Source organism: Biomphalaria glabrata, chromosome 14, assembly GCF_947242115.1.
Source record: "Biomphalaria glabrata chromosome 14, xgBioGlab47.1, whole genome shotgun sequence".
NCBI lineage: Eukaryota > Metazoa > Mollusca > Gastropoda > Planorbidae > Biomphalaria > Biomphalaria glabrata.
In genome coordinates, this window is record NC_074724.1 from 20,563,762 (window position 1) to 20,580,026 (window position 16,265).

General features: G+C 34.5%; 1 protein-coding gene across 5 annotated transcripts in view; it reads right to left on the reverse strand.

The window, feature by feature from the left end:
- Positions 1–16,265, reverse strand: part of LOC106052591 (serine/threonine-protein kinase SIK2-like) — a 59,067-nt gene that overhangs the window by 4,851 nt on the left and 37,951 nt on the right. For all 5 annotated transcript variants that reach the window (XM_056010752.1, XM_056010753.1, XM_056010755.1 and 2 more), the window contains 8 exons: positions 9,267–9,428; positions 9,003–9,127; positions 8,240–8,363; positions 7,834–8,054; positions 6,682–7,545; positions 4,154–4,360; positions 2,966–3,271; positions 2,558–2,758 (listed from right to left, as the gene is read on the reverse strand). In XM_056010752.1, the coding sequence (XP_055866727.1) occupies positions 2,558–2,758; positions 2,966–3,271; positions 4,154–4,360; positions 6,682–7,545; positions 7,834–8,054; positions 8,240–8,363; positions 9,003–9,127; positions 9,267–9,428 (2,210 nt within the window). The remainder of the gene's footprint in view (positions 1–2,557; positions 2,759–2,965; positions 3,272–4,153; positions 4,361–6,681; positions 7,546–7,833; positions 8,055–8,239; positions 8,364–9,002; positions 9,128–9,266; positions 9,429–16,265) is intronic.

Here is a 16,265-nt window from a genome sequence, read left to right on the forward strand (position 1 = left end):
ATAAAGAATGCAGTTTGAAAGACACGGTCAGCATTCTCTGGTTAAACTTCACATGGGCAGATTTTACTAGTTCCAAATTTTAACTTACGAAAAATATATCGTCTTCTGAGACGAAAGATTAGACATTGATCTTTTCCAGATAGCTTATAATAGGTCAAGCTTCACAAATGGGTGAAAGGTGTAGACACATTACTGATAAGTTCATTAACGCAGCCGGCCTGTCATGCGATCAGAATGCCTAGATATGCTGCTTTTTAAAATAATTTTTTGTTCACATTGTTTAGCAAGAAATAAGCAAAATTATATTTTATATTTTAAAAAAATATTGGGAAAATTTTTTAGGTAAGTGGACAAAATGTTAGGAAAATTCTGGCAATTTTCCATTTATCTTGATGCTTGGATCCAAGTAGGCTTTACCTGGAGCAGACAAATATAAGAGTCTTTTTTGCGTTTATAGTGAGGCCAAAGTCTGAATATGCTCTTGCAAAGTCCCTGATGATGCTCTGCAGATCATTTTCAGAGCAGGCGTTTAGGGCATAGTGGTTAGCAAATAGGTCCCTGATTACTGCTATTTTAGTTCTGAATTTGCTTTGCGCTGCCTCGAGTTAAATAAACCAACATAAAATCTATACCTTACATTTATCCCGTTATTATTTCTATTTGTGAATGCATCTGTCAGCAGAGCAGAGAACATAATACTGAACAGTGTTAGTGCTAGGACACAGCCTTGTTTTACCCTGATTGATACTTCGAAGGGCTCTGATGGTTCTCCACTTTTCTGAACATGAGCCTTCATGCCATGTCATTCAATCCCCAAGTTGAGAATCTCTGTTCTAGATGATGCATGAGCTGATTTAGTAGGATGCATGCAATAGAGAGAAGAGATATTCCTCTGTGGTTGTCGCAGATTTGGGAGTTGGCTTTTCGCTTGGACAATTGTGGTATCTTTAAAGTCTTGTGGTATTGACTCTTGTTCCCACATAATTAAGAGCAGCTCATGAAGTCTTTCAATCAGGGCTAATCCACCATATTTGTAGGCCTCTGCGGGAATGGAGTCAGCTTTTTCACTTGCGAGCTGAAGATCGGTTTCCTATAGCGTTGGGAGGTCATCCATTTTCTCATTTATTGGTACTTGCTTTAGCCTGTCTATGGCCGCTTCATTCATAATGGAAGGTGTATTGAGACCTTTTCAAAGTGCTCTGCCCAGCGTTTTAGGATTTCTTCCTTATCTGTCAATAGGATTGTCCAATCAGCATTTAGTAGAAGGGATGAGCCTGACTTTGTGGGTTCAAGACCTCGTTTATGGCATTTAAGAAGTTCCATATCAAACTATCAGCACTTATGTCAGCACTAGCCAAGAAAACCTAATAAAACCATATAGTCAGACAATGTGAAAGATCAGACACATTTTCTAAGGACAGTATTCTTAAACTTCCAAATAGAAACAGACCATTTCATCTTGTTACAGGCGCTTCTTCTACAGCCATAGGAGCATGTCTCATGCAAGAATATCAAGGGACTTTGCATCATGTATTTTTCATTAGCAGGAAACTTACATCAGATGAAACCAGATACTCCACAATAGAGGGAGAGTGTTTTTAGATATCTCACATTTTAGTAACATATCTGCTAGGAGCTTGCTTCACTCTACTCATTGATCAGGCACCATTAGCATTCTTAAATGCAAGGAAGATGGCAATAGGACGATTGACTCATTGGAGTTAACAATTTGAAGTGAAGACCATTCCGGGGAAAAAAATGTTTTTGCGGAAACTCTATCAAGATGTATATAAACAATTGTTAATTTGTTTTATTTTATGGTGTTACAGATATATACATATAGTTGTAATCATGTGTTTAATTTAATTTTTTTTGCAATTTGTCATTACACTCAATACCATTAAGTATTTAGACTAAATAATTATTATCAAAACATATTAATGTAACATAATGTTATCATTCATTATCAAACTCATTTATTATATTTCATATTGGTATGTTATGTACCCATTTTTTATTTCTAACCAAATGCTAAAGAGGTCAGGGGGGTAATATACCATATAACATAAAGCAGTGATTGTAGTAAGTTTATTTGTAGATGTATATTTGCAGCACAAGGTCATGGTTTGTATGCTGTTGACTAGTTTATTTAAAATGATGATGGTTTTTCCATAAGCTCTAAAAATAGTTTGGACATTTTTAGAAAGGGGGCAAGAGGTAGTACTTAAAGAATTTGATATTTTTTTCAAAACAGAGACGGCTAGAGTAAAAGAATTTAATATGAATTATATTGTACTTTTATGTAGTGTGTATATTATTAAAGTAGCCACTGGAAATACTGCATTCCTCATTAATCTTCGGACTCGAAGACAAGCTTTATTATTATCATATTATTTAAAGTGATTCCTAGTTCCAGAATTAATGCTTTGTATTTATTTGAAAGAAGATTACAGTTTTGAATTTATACTTTAAATTGAAAGTAAAGGCCAAGAGAGATGGATATTTGCATTAATAGATTTATAATGTAAACCTTAATTTTTTATATTCAATAACTCACAGGTGGACCATATATTGCTGTACCACAAGTGTTAGTCATTAGGTTGAGCTGCTGAAACTGTTGGGCCAACTGGCCATGTTTCTGAAAGGTTTGTCTTTTCTGCTGAAGTCTCTGCTGGTCAGTAGAAATATCTCCAGTTCCAACAGCAGGACTTTGATCAACATTCTCTTGACTGGTAGCTCTGACTAACTGCTCCTCTACCTACAAGCCAAACAAGAGATATGTACCAGTATAGCCTATAAAGCTAAAGGACAGTATCCTATTGAGCAGAAATTATTTTGTTTCAATTTTGGACAACTTTAGATTAATTTTTGTCAACAAAAGTTTTAACAATATTGATTGCAAAAAATGTGCACTTAATCAAACAAAATTTTTTAATTTTATAAGTTTTTTTTTCTAGCAACTAACCTGAATGGCTTGTTTCAAGGCTAGTAACCTGTGAGGTTGAAGGTCAAATGTTTCTGATGGTAAACTCATTCTCTTCATTAGTGGTCGTCGCCTCTGAGGAGACTGTTCATCCAGTGACCACTGACGGTATCCATGGTGAGGTGCTGAGAGTTTGCGGTGGGGTGGAGGTGGCTTGCTAGCTGCAGAAGTTGACATGATGGTTGTAATGGTACAAGTTGTGGCTGTAGTTGTAGAAGTTGGGCTGCTCATTGCTGGGGAGCCTGCTATTGAACTGTTGTTAGCAGATGTTTTTGGATTGTACATGTTCTGTGCAGATTGATAAAACATGAGAAATATAAAAGATACTTATTGAAAAAAGGAAGGTTATATTAAGTGTAATTTTATCAATTAGTTTGGTCCAGTTGGGAAGGTAAAAGGAGGGGGGGGGGTAGAAAAAGGGGGTTCTGGGTGAAGGTTACAGTGATAGCTTTTTTGCCAATGCGCTAACCACTGTGCCAGCAAAGTGAGAAGGTTTCATAGCTATTTTAGTTAGTTTAAAACTTTTAAGTGACAACCCGATTCTCTATAGAAGGTATAAAGGGGACTAATTCAACATATATATAAACACCACTATATATGTTAAGTACTATTTCTATCCCTTGTTCAAAACCACACAAAAAAGTTCTTTAACATTAGTTAATTAGCTAATTGGTTAATTGATTCTTGTTTTGTCAGGTATAAGAAATGTTTGTGCAAATTTCTACTTGATCTCAGATTGGGTGTGGGAGAAATAATGTCTACCAAAATCGTACTATACAGGAGGATAGATTGAGTTTATAGCTATGATCAAGTAGCAATGTGATCCTAATAGATACACAAAGAACTACTCAAATAATAATCTTTACAGTACAAAGAACTGGATAGTACATTTAATCCAATGAATACATTTGTTGACCTGAAAAAAACAGACATTTGGTAAATAAGTAGGTTTAAAAAAACAAACTACTTTCCTCAGACAATCAAATAAATTAGTAATGCATTAATCCATAATTACTTCACAAAGTTATCAGGGAATTTACCATTATAGAAGCACTGATAACAAAGTGTGGCCCCCTTGCAATTGATACTTGCACTCAAAGGATGCTAAAGCCAGTAGGAGAGCAGCAGCAAAAACAAAAAATGTTCTTGCTTAAAAGAATTCTAAACTACCTGCAGTTGTTGGTGTTCCTGTCTTAGTTCCAACATTCCTTGAGCTCTCATACTTTCCTTCAGCTTCTGTTTGAATGCTATGATACCCTGTGCCACAAGACCATCAGATGCCCTGCGACCTTCGCGAAAGTTGACAGGTGAACGTGTCTGAGTTCTATCCTGTAAGAGCTCTTCGGGTATTTGTGGCTGACGCTCTTCATGGTTCACCTGAAAAAAGAGAATTAATGGTAGAATCAAGTTGTATTTGTTAAATATGCCTTCAGTAACTGGTTTTGCATTATTTAATTTCCAGTAATGTGTTTTTATATTTGTGTTTGTTGTTTTACATTTTTTGTATATGGCCACTATTCAGGTTGCACTCAATTTTTCTTCTTTTATAATTTATTATTAAAAATACAATTAGTATAAGTATATTAAATATATTATTTTTAAAGTAAAAATCTGTATATATAATTTTTTTCATCAATTGCAGCCTTAAAACTCAAACATTCAATCTTTCTCACATAAATAAATCCAATACTTTCTAGGGGCTTACACATAGTGTTTTTAGGTTAAATAGTTTAAAACATTATTTTCAATATAAGTCATAGCAGTAAATAAGAAATGTGCTCTACAGTTAAATTTGTGAAATTCTGTAAGTTAACTTGACTTTGTGTAGTATTTAAAGAACCAGTATAAAAAAAATATAATATCCAAACAAAAATACAGAAAGACAAAATCTTAGCTATTGATATCAAAGTACAATGATTACCATTGTAACCTTACTTAGATGATACATTTTGTTTGAAAAAAAAAAAGACAACTTGAAGGGAAAAAAAGGCGTTCAAACTAACAAATTTTCAAGAACAGAAGCGAATTGAGAGAAAAACAAGATAAATGTGTTCATGTGTGGTCTTTGTTGGTCAGTTGTTTGGTAAGTAATGCAGAAGCAAGGCAGGTTTTGATATTTTGTTTAGCATAATAAACATGAGGGAGAAATTAGACAACAATAATACTTTTCTTTTTTTGACATAAGTGAGCTATCATCTTAGTCATTGTTAATATTGTAATGACTCACTATCTAAGCTCTCTGCAAACTGCTCCACACGACAATACTAACTCAAAAACTCAGGTCACCAAAATAATGTAACAGTTTAATGTCCAATAAATCACAGCCAATTGTGTACAATTGGCAACATGTAACACTGACTGTAGAAATAGTTCTTTATTAACCACACCATTCCAATATTAGCTCATGTACAGCTATATCAAAATCTACTGGCCTCTCTATAATATGAAGCCTTTAGAGCTTTTTAATTCCCTTTTGACACATTGCTAATAATTTTCTACTGATTTGCATACATTTGTGCTTCACGTTCATAGTTATCAACAGGTTGTCTATGTTTATTATGATTTGTTATAAGATGATGATTACTCATTGAAACATTTGACACATTGTGGCTGATCATTGTAGCCTTTGTATGATAAAAATCAGAATATTCAGGAGCAAATTGCCTCTCTCATGGCCTCAAGTTCATTGCCGCTATTTCCATTATCCTCCTACTCTTCTTCAGATGTCTGCTTAGCCTAAGTTTCTATTACTTATCCATAATCTAAGGGTTAGGAGGGCATGCGATAAAAAATTTAACTAACATGAATTACCACTACATAACTTAATAATTAACCATAAAATATGCACAATTAATAAACAGACTGATGTTTCGTGGAGTCTCAAGGTTGTCGGTTGGAAATGTAAAAATGAAGCTTGGCCTAGTTCTTTGAATGGCACGATATAGCAGAGAACATTTGTGGTGGTTGATTGTCGTCATGGTGAACCGTCATCACGGTTGACCACTTGTGTAGCACTGAGCTGGGGTGATTTACATAGGCTGACCACACATATACCACAAGAATTATAACAATATAAAGAGCTAACCATATCTTTGAATTAACAGAAACTACAAGAAACCTTTGAACATTGAACTATCATCCTCCATGAAAATTGTTTATTTTTTTGTTTTGTTTTACATGCAGACATGGAGATTAAAAAAACAAGTGATTATGAAATTTGTTTTGTTTTTTTAATGCATGCATACAATGCATATTTTTTTTATGCATAAAAAAACATTTATAATTTTTAAATACACTATTTTCGAAGATACTATTTTGATAAACTATCAAAATTTAATAAAATATTATTTTAAAAAAAAGAAAGAGCACAAAAAAAATAGTAATAATATTATACTAAGAAAGATTTATTATTCAAAATCATTTAAAAAATAGCTTATGCTTAAAAAATTGTGCATTGCATATCTAATTGTACTAATAAAAGGATTTAGTTCTAAAGACCGAAATTAGCTTTTGCACCTATTTAGAGATAAAAAAAAGACAATTGTTACATCAGATTATTAATAGTGCTTCTACTTTGTGACACCTATACATGACTTAAGGACAGACAGACTGCACAAAAGCTTTGTTCCAGGGATTTAACTGGAAGCCATTTACTAATTTCTATCTTAATTGAAATAGTTAATTGTTACAAGACAAACCTGTAGGAACTGGGTTCCCATAGCCATATCTGGTCTGAGTGCCATGGCAGAAGGACTCCCTGAAGGGCCACTGATTGAGTAGCGTCCATGTCTGGGCATACTGCAACCACTAGTGTTTGTGAGATGAGTTAACATAGAGCTTGGATATAGAGACAGAAGATGCTGATGTGGATTATCATGAGCTTGACTCATTTTACCACTGCCTCTGGAGCTGATGTAATTCCCTTCCTGACTGAAAGCTAGTACAGCAGCACTAAACTGTGTGGATCCTTGTTGAGAGAAGTCCACACCAAGACTAGAGTCTACACTTGTACATGGAGATAGATTGATAGATGTGGCACTTTGGTTGTGTCCACAACCACTTGACATGCTAGATCGCTGGCTCATGCCCAGTCCAGAGAATGATCCACCTGTTCGGTAACTGGCACTGCTGCTACCAACAATTGAGTCAACATCAGAGTCTCTTCTGTCTAGTAAGTCCACCTCTACACCTTCATCAATAGAGGTTGTAATAACGCTTCCTTGTGGAACTGCTGGTGACTTGAGGAAAGACTGGGGTACAATTTCAGACATACAAGGTGGGACTGTTGGAGGCTGGGGAACTACATCCACTTCATTCAATGGATCACTCCTGTGAGCATGAGGTGTATCAACAGTTCTAGAAAAGCCACCATGTTTGGTGGTTCCTATCAATGGCCGGCCTGGTATGTTCTGTAGCATTGCTTGTTCTGCAATAGTACTAGGACGTCTTCTTCGAGCATCTATTCTTCCATCATTAGGAAAACTACTTCTGTGGTGTCGCAGTCTGTCTAGCAACAAATAATAGATGGCTGTGTAGTGATCATAAGCATCTTTACGTAATGCCTGTAAAAAGAAAAATACAGGTTAGGATAATAGACATTACTTTCAATACATCTCAATGATCCAAGCTTGCACTAAGAATTTTAAACACACAATAATTTGAAATTTAAAGGAAATAGAGCTACCACTACAGCAATTTAAGCCATTTTCATTTCAGTTTCAATAAATAAATATTTCAATTACTCAATACTACCCTTCTTTAACCAGCAGCTAGACCAAAACAAAGCATTCACCTGATGAATACCTATTCAAAGAAACAAAAACTTGGATTTTTGAACAGAATGCACTGACCTCCATAGTTTTCTTTTGGTCTATTCCTAAACTCTGCATGATTCTCAGGATTTGTTCATTGAATTCCCCACAACTAGCATTGTATCCAATTATAGGAGATGGGGGAGCAGACTTTGGGTAGCCACCTTCCATCTGCATCCATCTATGACTCTGTATCTGAACAATACTGTAACGTTTACTAGGCTCCAACACCAGCATTCTTCGAATAAGATGCTCACATTCTAAGGACATAAATCAATATTGAAACCAATAAAGCAAATCAATTAGGAAATGTTTTATTCTGTTATGATGTCTAGGTCTCCATTATCGTTTCTTTAATTCTTATTTTAAAACTCTATCAGTATTTTCTTTTTGCTTTTAATTCTTTCTGACTAAGCAAAGCATGTTACTTAAAAATGTTTCTTACCTGAAGACATAAAATAAGGGATCCGAAAACGTCCAGAGAGAACTCTGTCTCTTAAGACTTGTAGATTGGCACCATCAAATGGCAGGGCTCCACAAACCAAAACATAGAGCACTACTCCTAGACTCTGGAACATAAATAAGTTACCTTGCATATCATCAGTAAAAGTGCACATTTAAGACTCACAGTAAAGAAGACGTGTTAGAGTTATTTTTTTAACAGCCTCAATCAAGTTTTGGATCCAGTCAATTATTTGTCATTTGACACATTATCTACAATTCATGCCTAATAACATTCTTATTAACTCCATGAATCAGCTTGAAATTAGTGTTGTTTAGTATAGTACATATAATTCTAATAAGCTGTTCTGGAAGATATTTTTAAGATTTCACACTTGCTTTGTGTCTAGTTTTTTTTTTTCTGCATTGATTTGCATAGGCAATACATAGTGGTCATATTTAGGAGCATCACCAGCTTAGCAGAAATGTTAATTCTCACTGACTTTCACCCTTTTTTTTTTTTAAATGTGATTGCTGGCTTTAAATTCCAAGAGGACAATTGACTGCTCTTTAAGATTGGTAGATGCAGGATGCTTGAATTTCCTATGGTTTGATAACAGTGAATGGGAACAGACTTTAAAAAAATTATAAAATTCAGAAATTTATTCAGTAACAAAATTCAAGTCTAGCAACTGTAATTACTGGTTTTTAACTATATCAGTCAAATGATGAAAAAGATTTATCTAACCAATGACTCAGAAACTTACCCAGATGTCTATTTGAGGTCCTAAGTATTTCTTTCCTTCATAAACTTCTGGAGCAGCATAAGGAGGACTACCACACCAAGTGGCTAACTGCTCATTGGGTTCAAAAAAGTTACCAAAGCCAAAATCTAAGAAACAACCAAAGTTAGCTTAAGCAACAGATCCTATTGTAACTCTTTTTTAAAGTATCTTACTGTGTGTATTGGGTATTTAAGGTATATCCACAAAATTTTAACTGTGTAAAAGAGAGCTAAAAAAATATCTCACCAGCTATCTTGATATTCATATTGGCATCTAACAACAAATTCTCTGCTTTCAAATCTCTATGGACTATTCTATGATTGTGACAATATTCAACAGCTGATAAAATCTGCCAGAACTTTTTTCTGGCTTCTGGCTCAGACATTCTACCATGCTGGGCAATGTAATCTATTAAACAAAAGAGCATTGAAATTACATTAATGCATGATATCTAACTTGATTATCAATTTTTACATTTCTAAAGTAAATAAATACCAACAACAAAAATTATTATTGTATTCAAAATGAAAGTGGTGTTCTTTTATTCATTGAATGCTTGCTGATATTCCCACTAATGATGCCTTCAGTCCACTAAAATAGTTGAGATCTGGCATAAGCATCTCCCCCATACCCCGTTTTTTTTTTACAAAGCTTATATCAACTCACTCTGTCTGTCTGGTTTGTACAGCTTAGTGAACAGAAACATGAAATAGAAACAATAGACAACTATACAATCTTCTATGTTCATAGACTCTTTGCTAGTAGTAGTCATCATGTTGGCTTGAGAAGCCTGAGAAAGCTTTAGCAAACAAGTTCGAATTCAGGCTGATTCCTTTTAAAAAAAAAATACATTTAAAAAGCAGTCACCCAGATACCCCAATTGGTAAAAAAAAAATTTCTAATCAAACAGATATATTATTATTGTTAGTCTAGATCTATTACATGATGACTGATAAAAACTAATGGATACACTTAATATAGGTGGTTGTTTTTTTATTTTTTTATTTTGCTTATTTTTAAACTGTCAATACAAGATCATCTGATTGACTAAGAGTCTGAAGAGAGAATGATCTTCAAGGTGCTACATAAAAACAAGCTGCACACATACAACATTCTTTGATTATCTTCTCTAGTTCTAACAATAAACATAATTATAGGGGTGGGAGGAATCAATTTTAACCGTTTGGACTCTAGGCAGTGTCTAAATTTAATTGTTATTGCCGATTTTGGAAACCTTTTTTCCATATATATATATATCAGAGTTGCAAGGACAGAACTATCTGGAACAAAGCTTCAACTGAATCACTAATGTTGCAGACTAAGAGACAAATGTTCATCAATGCTAAATAAACTGGGTTGATTAGTTTTTGGGAGTGGATATTTTTCTTCATTGATTCCTATATCTAAGTGTCACATTTATTGGAGAGTACTTTTGACCTATGTTTGTCATAGTCTCCCAAGTGAGTAAAACTGACAGTCAAATTGACTTGGTGCTCATTTCATTGGGACATATCTAGTCACTAAAAACAGATATCATGGTTGGTGTAAGTTCTATAAAAAAAAAAATTGCTGTTGATTAAACATTTTTAGGACTAGTTTGATCATATTTCATTCCCTAAAGCTACTTCAAAATCTTTGATACACCTTTCTTAACCCTAAACTCAATCAAACTCTGCTCATTAAACTAGCTAATCCTAACCTGAAAACCTTAATTCACATACACATATCAAAGTTTCTAAAGCATATGCATCGAAGCTGTTAATGTAACAATATTATTTCAACTTGTGGAAAGGGTTGAGCTGTGCAGACATCAACTGTCAACTGACAATATCACGTCAAAGCACAGCACTGTGCTGATGTCAACTGACAATATCACGTCAAAGCACAGCACTGTGCTGACGTCAACTGACAATATCATGTCAAAGAACAGCACTGTGCTGACGTCAACTGACAATATCACGTCAAAGCACAGCACTGTGGTAGATCCCAATACATAAGTGTGAAGGTGCTTCACGGCTGTCGGAATATTTTAAGCAAGGATATGCTGTAACTGAAATCATTCTACTATTGCTGAAGTGTAAATACTGAAAACATCTTTTGAAAAATTGACGTTTTTATATGGCTTATGCATTGAATTTCAGCACAAGTCTAATCTCTTTATTTAGGATCTATCTTGTATTGATTCTGAAGTCAGTTGCGTTCTTAATCAGATGAGCGTTACAATTACTACTAATGATACATCAAATGGTTTCATGAGGAATGGCGCAGCTTATACGCGGATATTTGTAAATGTTGTATAACCGCTTCTAGCTTACATCCCCGTACAGTTCAATTAGTACTTGGTTACACTATTTTTGAATTCTTCAATCGAATAGCCGGCATTAAAACGTTCCCTTCAATCACACTTTTTTTTTAACCTTTGAATTATAAAAAAAAATTTGCCCCCCCCCTTTTTTTTTTTAATATCAAATCACTCAGTCTGTCTGGTAAAAAGTTTCTACACATTATTTCTCCCATGCCCAATCTCGAATCAAGCTGAAATTTTGCTCAACTATTTCTTTTACCTGCAAAAAAACAAGAAAAAAGAAAAAAAAAATTAACATTAGTTAATTAACTATTGATAGTAAATTATATTTTTTTATTATCTCGAACAATGAAACAAAATTGTATTTGACTGATGAGGTGGTATAAGTTGAATTAGTCCCCTTTATACTTTGTAGAGAGAAAAGTTTGAAACTAACAATACATAACTATAAAAAAAACTTCTATTTTCATAAGCACTTCAGAGGCACAGTGATTAATGTATTTGTTTGAAGAGGCTTTTGCCCTCGAGTTTGAATTCAGGTCGTTCACCTTTTTTTTTATATAAATGCTTTTCAAAAGCAATCACCCAGATACCCCCCCCTCCCATTTCCAACTGGTCCATGCTAAAAGCATGAAATTGCGCTTAAATATTTCTAATCTCTCTGTGGCATTTTATGTCTTCAGAGATGATCTTTTCCCTTTGCAACTTCTTGTGTGACTAAAGAGGCCAATCCTTGATACACAGCTGTGGTCACAGGTTGGGCATGTGTAATGACCAGCCGTTGCATTTTCACCCTTTTTTCTGCTGCTGTTGTGTATGGCATCTGCAATCCAGGATCCTTCCTTCATGCTCTCTCTCCATGTGGATCTATTCAGTGCCACTTTTTCCAAGCTACTAGTGTCCATTTTGAAGAGCGTTTGCATACATCCATACACGGTAAAGTGGACGACAAGATTTATTATCGCTAGTCTAGTTCTATTACACATTTAATAGAACTGATTCAAACTACTGATACAACTAGGCATAATATAAGATTTTTTAAAAAGTTTTTTAAAATTTTTGTTTCTTGTTTTGTCTCTTCTTGTCCTTCAACGAAATGCCTGCAAGCCGCTAATTTAGACTACACAAAAACACTTCTTTGGCCTAACAGTTGTAGTCCTAATAAAAATGCATTTTCAGCAGGCCCGCATTTAATTTTGTATCTTCCAATGAGATCACCCCTCTCCCACTCCAAACCACACGCTTTTTGGTCATTGCATTGTTCAGTAGAACCCACACTTAAAATATGCCTACATATTAACTGTAACAATTCTTTGACCTTTAATTTTGGATTTAGAACAGATCAAGCTCTATATCTACATTTCATAATGTATTTTTACCACACACACAATTAACTGCAGCCGCTTCGATTGTGAATTCTAGCACTTATCTCCACCTTAATCCAAGTCCATTCCCCTTTAAAAAAAAATAGTCCTACATATATTCTCCAACTATTCTTCAGCTTCTCAATTTTGCATGCTTGTGAATCTTGGACGCTAACCGCAGAACTAAAGTGGAGAATCCTAGCAATGGAATGAGATGCTATAGGAGGATCCTAGCTCTCACCTACAAAAACCGCATCACAAATGAGGAATTTAGAAACAGAATCACATTAGCAATCGGGCAATGACCTGCTGACCCCTGTCGAAAAAAGTAAACAAAAACTTTATGGTCGTATAACAAAGTCCTCTGGCCTTGCAAATACATTCCTTCTGAGGTACCAGGAAGACAAGACAAAGAAAGCGAGGGGAAGACAACATCAAATAATTGAGATTGTGGTCGACAGGTCCACGTGATTGTGTGTAAGGGTAGATGAGATGTGTCAATTTTTAGTTCGTAGAGGACTAGACTCTGAGAGAGTAAGTAACTGGAGACTATAGTTGAGTAAGTCGAGAGTTATTTAGTAGGAAAGTTTTTTTTCTTATGGTAGATATATACTAGATTGAGTTCACACTGACGCTGTATTTAGAGTTATTTGATGATCTGCATCAATGGTCTTCAACCTTTTTTGGCCTACAGCCCCCTTTTCGTATTTTTTCTTTTAAAAAATCCGCCAGCGCCATCCCTCTAAGAAAAACACGTATAAAGTAGCGTGAGAAGGCAAATTTGAACAAACTGTCATTTATTTATTAATTTTTATGATGTCAATAACACTTATCCCACATGGAAGACGACCGCATGCCAAAGGCGATCTTCTTTGTAACGCCGTCCTCCTCTAAGCTCGCCATAGATGCCCCCCGTAAACACTATAAATATCCACTCAGGCGCCATTTCGCCCTCACTGGCATAGAGGAAAGTACCTGGCAGCATTCTCTGGCAGCAGATGGTCTCTGAGAGAGACAGTTGGAGAGCTCTCACAAAAGCTGCGGGACAAACATTTGAGACGCAAAGAAAAGCCATTATTGAAGACATGCGCAAAAGAGGGAAAGAAAACAGCAGACGACTTTGTCTGCGAAAAATTCGGGAAAATATGCAGGTCGCAACTTGGTTTGCGTAGTTGTGTGAAACACTGCACTCAGCCTTAATATTCGGAATCGAAGACATTGCCATTATCATCATTATAAAAAAATTATGTCAAATAATTTGCAGTGATTATACACAAAAATTACTCTCATTGTCATGACTTTCTTTCAAATCTTTTTAAATTATTGAATTTTATGGCATACTGTTTTTAGGTTAAATTGTAAATTTAGTTTCATTTTTAATATAAATATTAATATTGCTGATTTCACTACAAAATGAAATTAAGCTAATGGGAACCTTGTGTCTCCTGCAGTCTGACAATATTAGAAATTTCAAGCTTTAATTAGCCAAAGCAAAGCGCAGGTCTCCTTCTAGTGGCTACATCCAGTCTATTTCTTTGCTTATTCATTTGGTATGTTAGCACGAAATCTAAGTTAACCATGTATGTTGGTGGAAAAGCTAAAACATAATTCCATTTTCGACCACAGTTTTGTAATTTTACTGAAACATTTAAGTACAGCCATATCTCTGTTGTGCCTCCTATGTTAACATTCTTTATATTGAAGACATAATTTTGTAGGAGAATGATATAACCAATGAAAGTCAATTTCTTTCCTGCAGGCGGAGGTTGGTTTCATTCATTTGCGTTAGCTGTCTACCATGTAAAACATTTTTTTTTAGCCTGCTTTAAGTCATCGCCAATCGTTGAATCTTCCTGTTTCTCACCAAAAATTCAATAATTGTATTTAAGAGCTTAACAAAGCAAGCAATAACAAGCCCCTTTCGAGATCCAGCGAAATTCAGTTTAAAACAAGTGTATAACATGTTGCTCATCATTTATTTCGCAAAACTGTTGAAAGATGCGTTTATTTTCAGCATGAATTTGTATTTTATTTACAATTTTTATAATTAGATTCAAATAGAAATGAAATTGCGGGCTAAACTTTTATTAAGATGTTGCCTGTGTATCAATAATTCACAAGGTGAATAGTTGATAGATCTGCTATTGATTCTATATTATTTATGAAGCGATTGTAGCATCCAACCACTGATGGTTCCCTATATATCGTCATAAGCTACATAACTAGACAACTTTAAAATAATATTTCATCACTAACAAAAAAAAGTCTTTTTGTGTAACAGATGTGTTTTGAAAATTTTTTATTTAGTATTAATCAATTTTCAAACAATATCATAAGACTTAAGTCTATGCATTTTTCTAAGAGGCCACTAAAACATATCTTATTTTGCCGTTTTGTTTTATATTGTTTGAATATTAGATTTTTATAATTGTTCATGGATATTCTTACTTTATTTTTGGATATGTCTATATGTTTGTGAAGCCGACATGGTTTCATAACCTCATCTGAAAATGCAGTATTCAAATTAGAACTTTGGAATACTTTTTATCTGGTGGCAATTCACTAAAACTCTTTATTATATATATCTCCTTACTTACCAGCGAGTTTTCATAACAACACTGTCAATGTTTTTTGTTTAAAAAAAAGGTTAAATTATTCTATTTGAAAGTTAGCTTTAACGTTTTTTAACATTTACATATCAATATATTAAAATATGTAGATAAAAAAAATATAATCTAAAACGCGTATTATCTAGTTTGTTAATCAAATCATAAATGTTTACGTGCGCAAGATCTAAGGACAAGACATGCCCTCTGATTACAGCAATAGAGTAAGAAATTAAAATAGAAAATGGGATTCCCGAACTCAAATTCTAACATTGTTTCTGTTCTTAAATTAGAAGCAAGCTAACTATAATTTGACTATATTTAGTTTGCCAGCTTTATTTTTGAAGAATTATTTAATTTGTTTTGTTTCAGTGCACCTTTAGTTTCTTCTTTCCCCCTTTTTAGCGAGCGCCCCCTTACCGCCCCCTATTGTGCCCAGCGCCTCACTACCGCCCCTTTGGCTCCCAGCGCCCCCAATTTCACGAAAACGTCCTTCATGAGGCGCTAGCGCCCCCCTGTTGAAGACCACTGATCAACATAGTACTACTAGTGTAAATAAGTTATAGTTTTAATAAAGTTATTTATTACTACACATATGTGTAGAGTCTCTTTGGAGAGGATGTTAGTGCTCCATTAGTAAAGTTAAGATTTCCTGTCGTCAAAAGATTGAACTGGGACTTGGAGTTGCTTCCCAGTGATCCAACCCCAAAACAACGACCATCACAAACAGCCTGGGCTACCCCCATATATAGGCGGATTGTGGAACATGCATATTTTTCCTAATTTTAGGAGAAAAAAATCACATTGTTCGTATAAAGTTTTATTAGAGAATTTTTGTGCTTAAAATGCGAACCTATCAAAACTGTTTCTTAGCAAACAACTAAGAGGTGAGAAGAATGGGTGTGCCAAATTTTATGTAAATCTGTTCGGCGCTTAACAAAAATTTCAGAATAAATCAGTGAATTAGTGG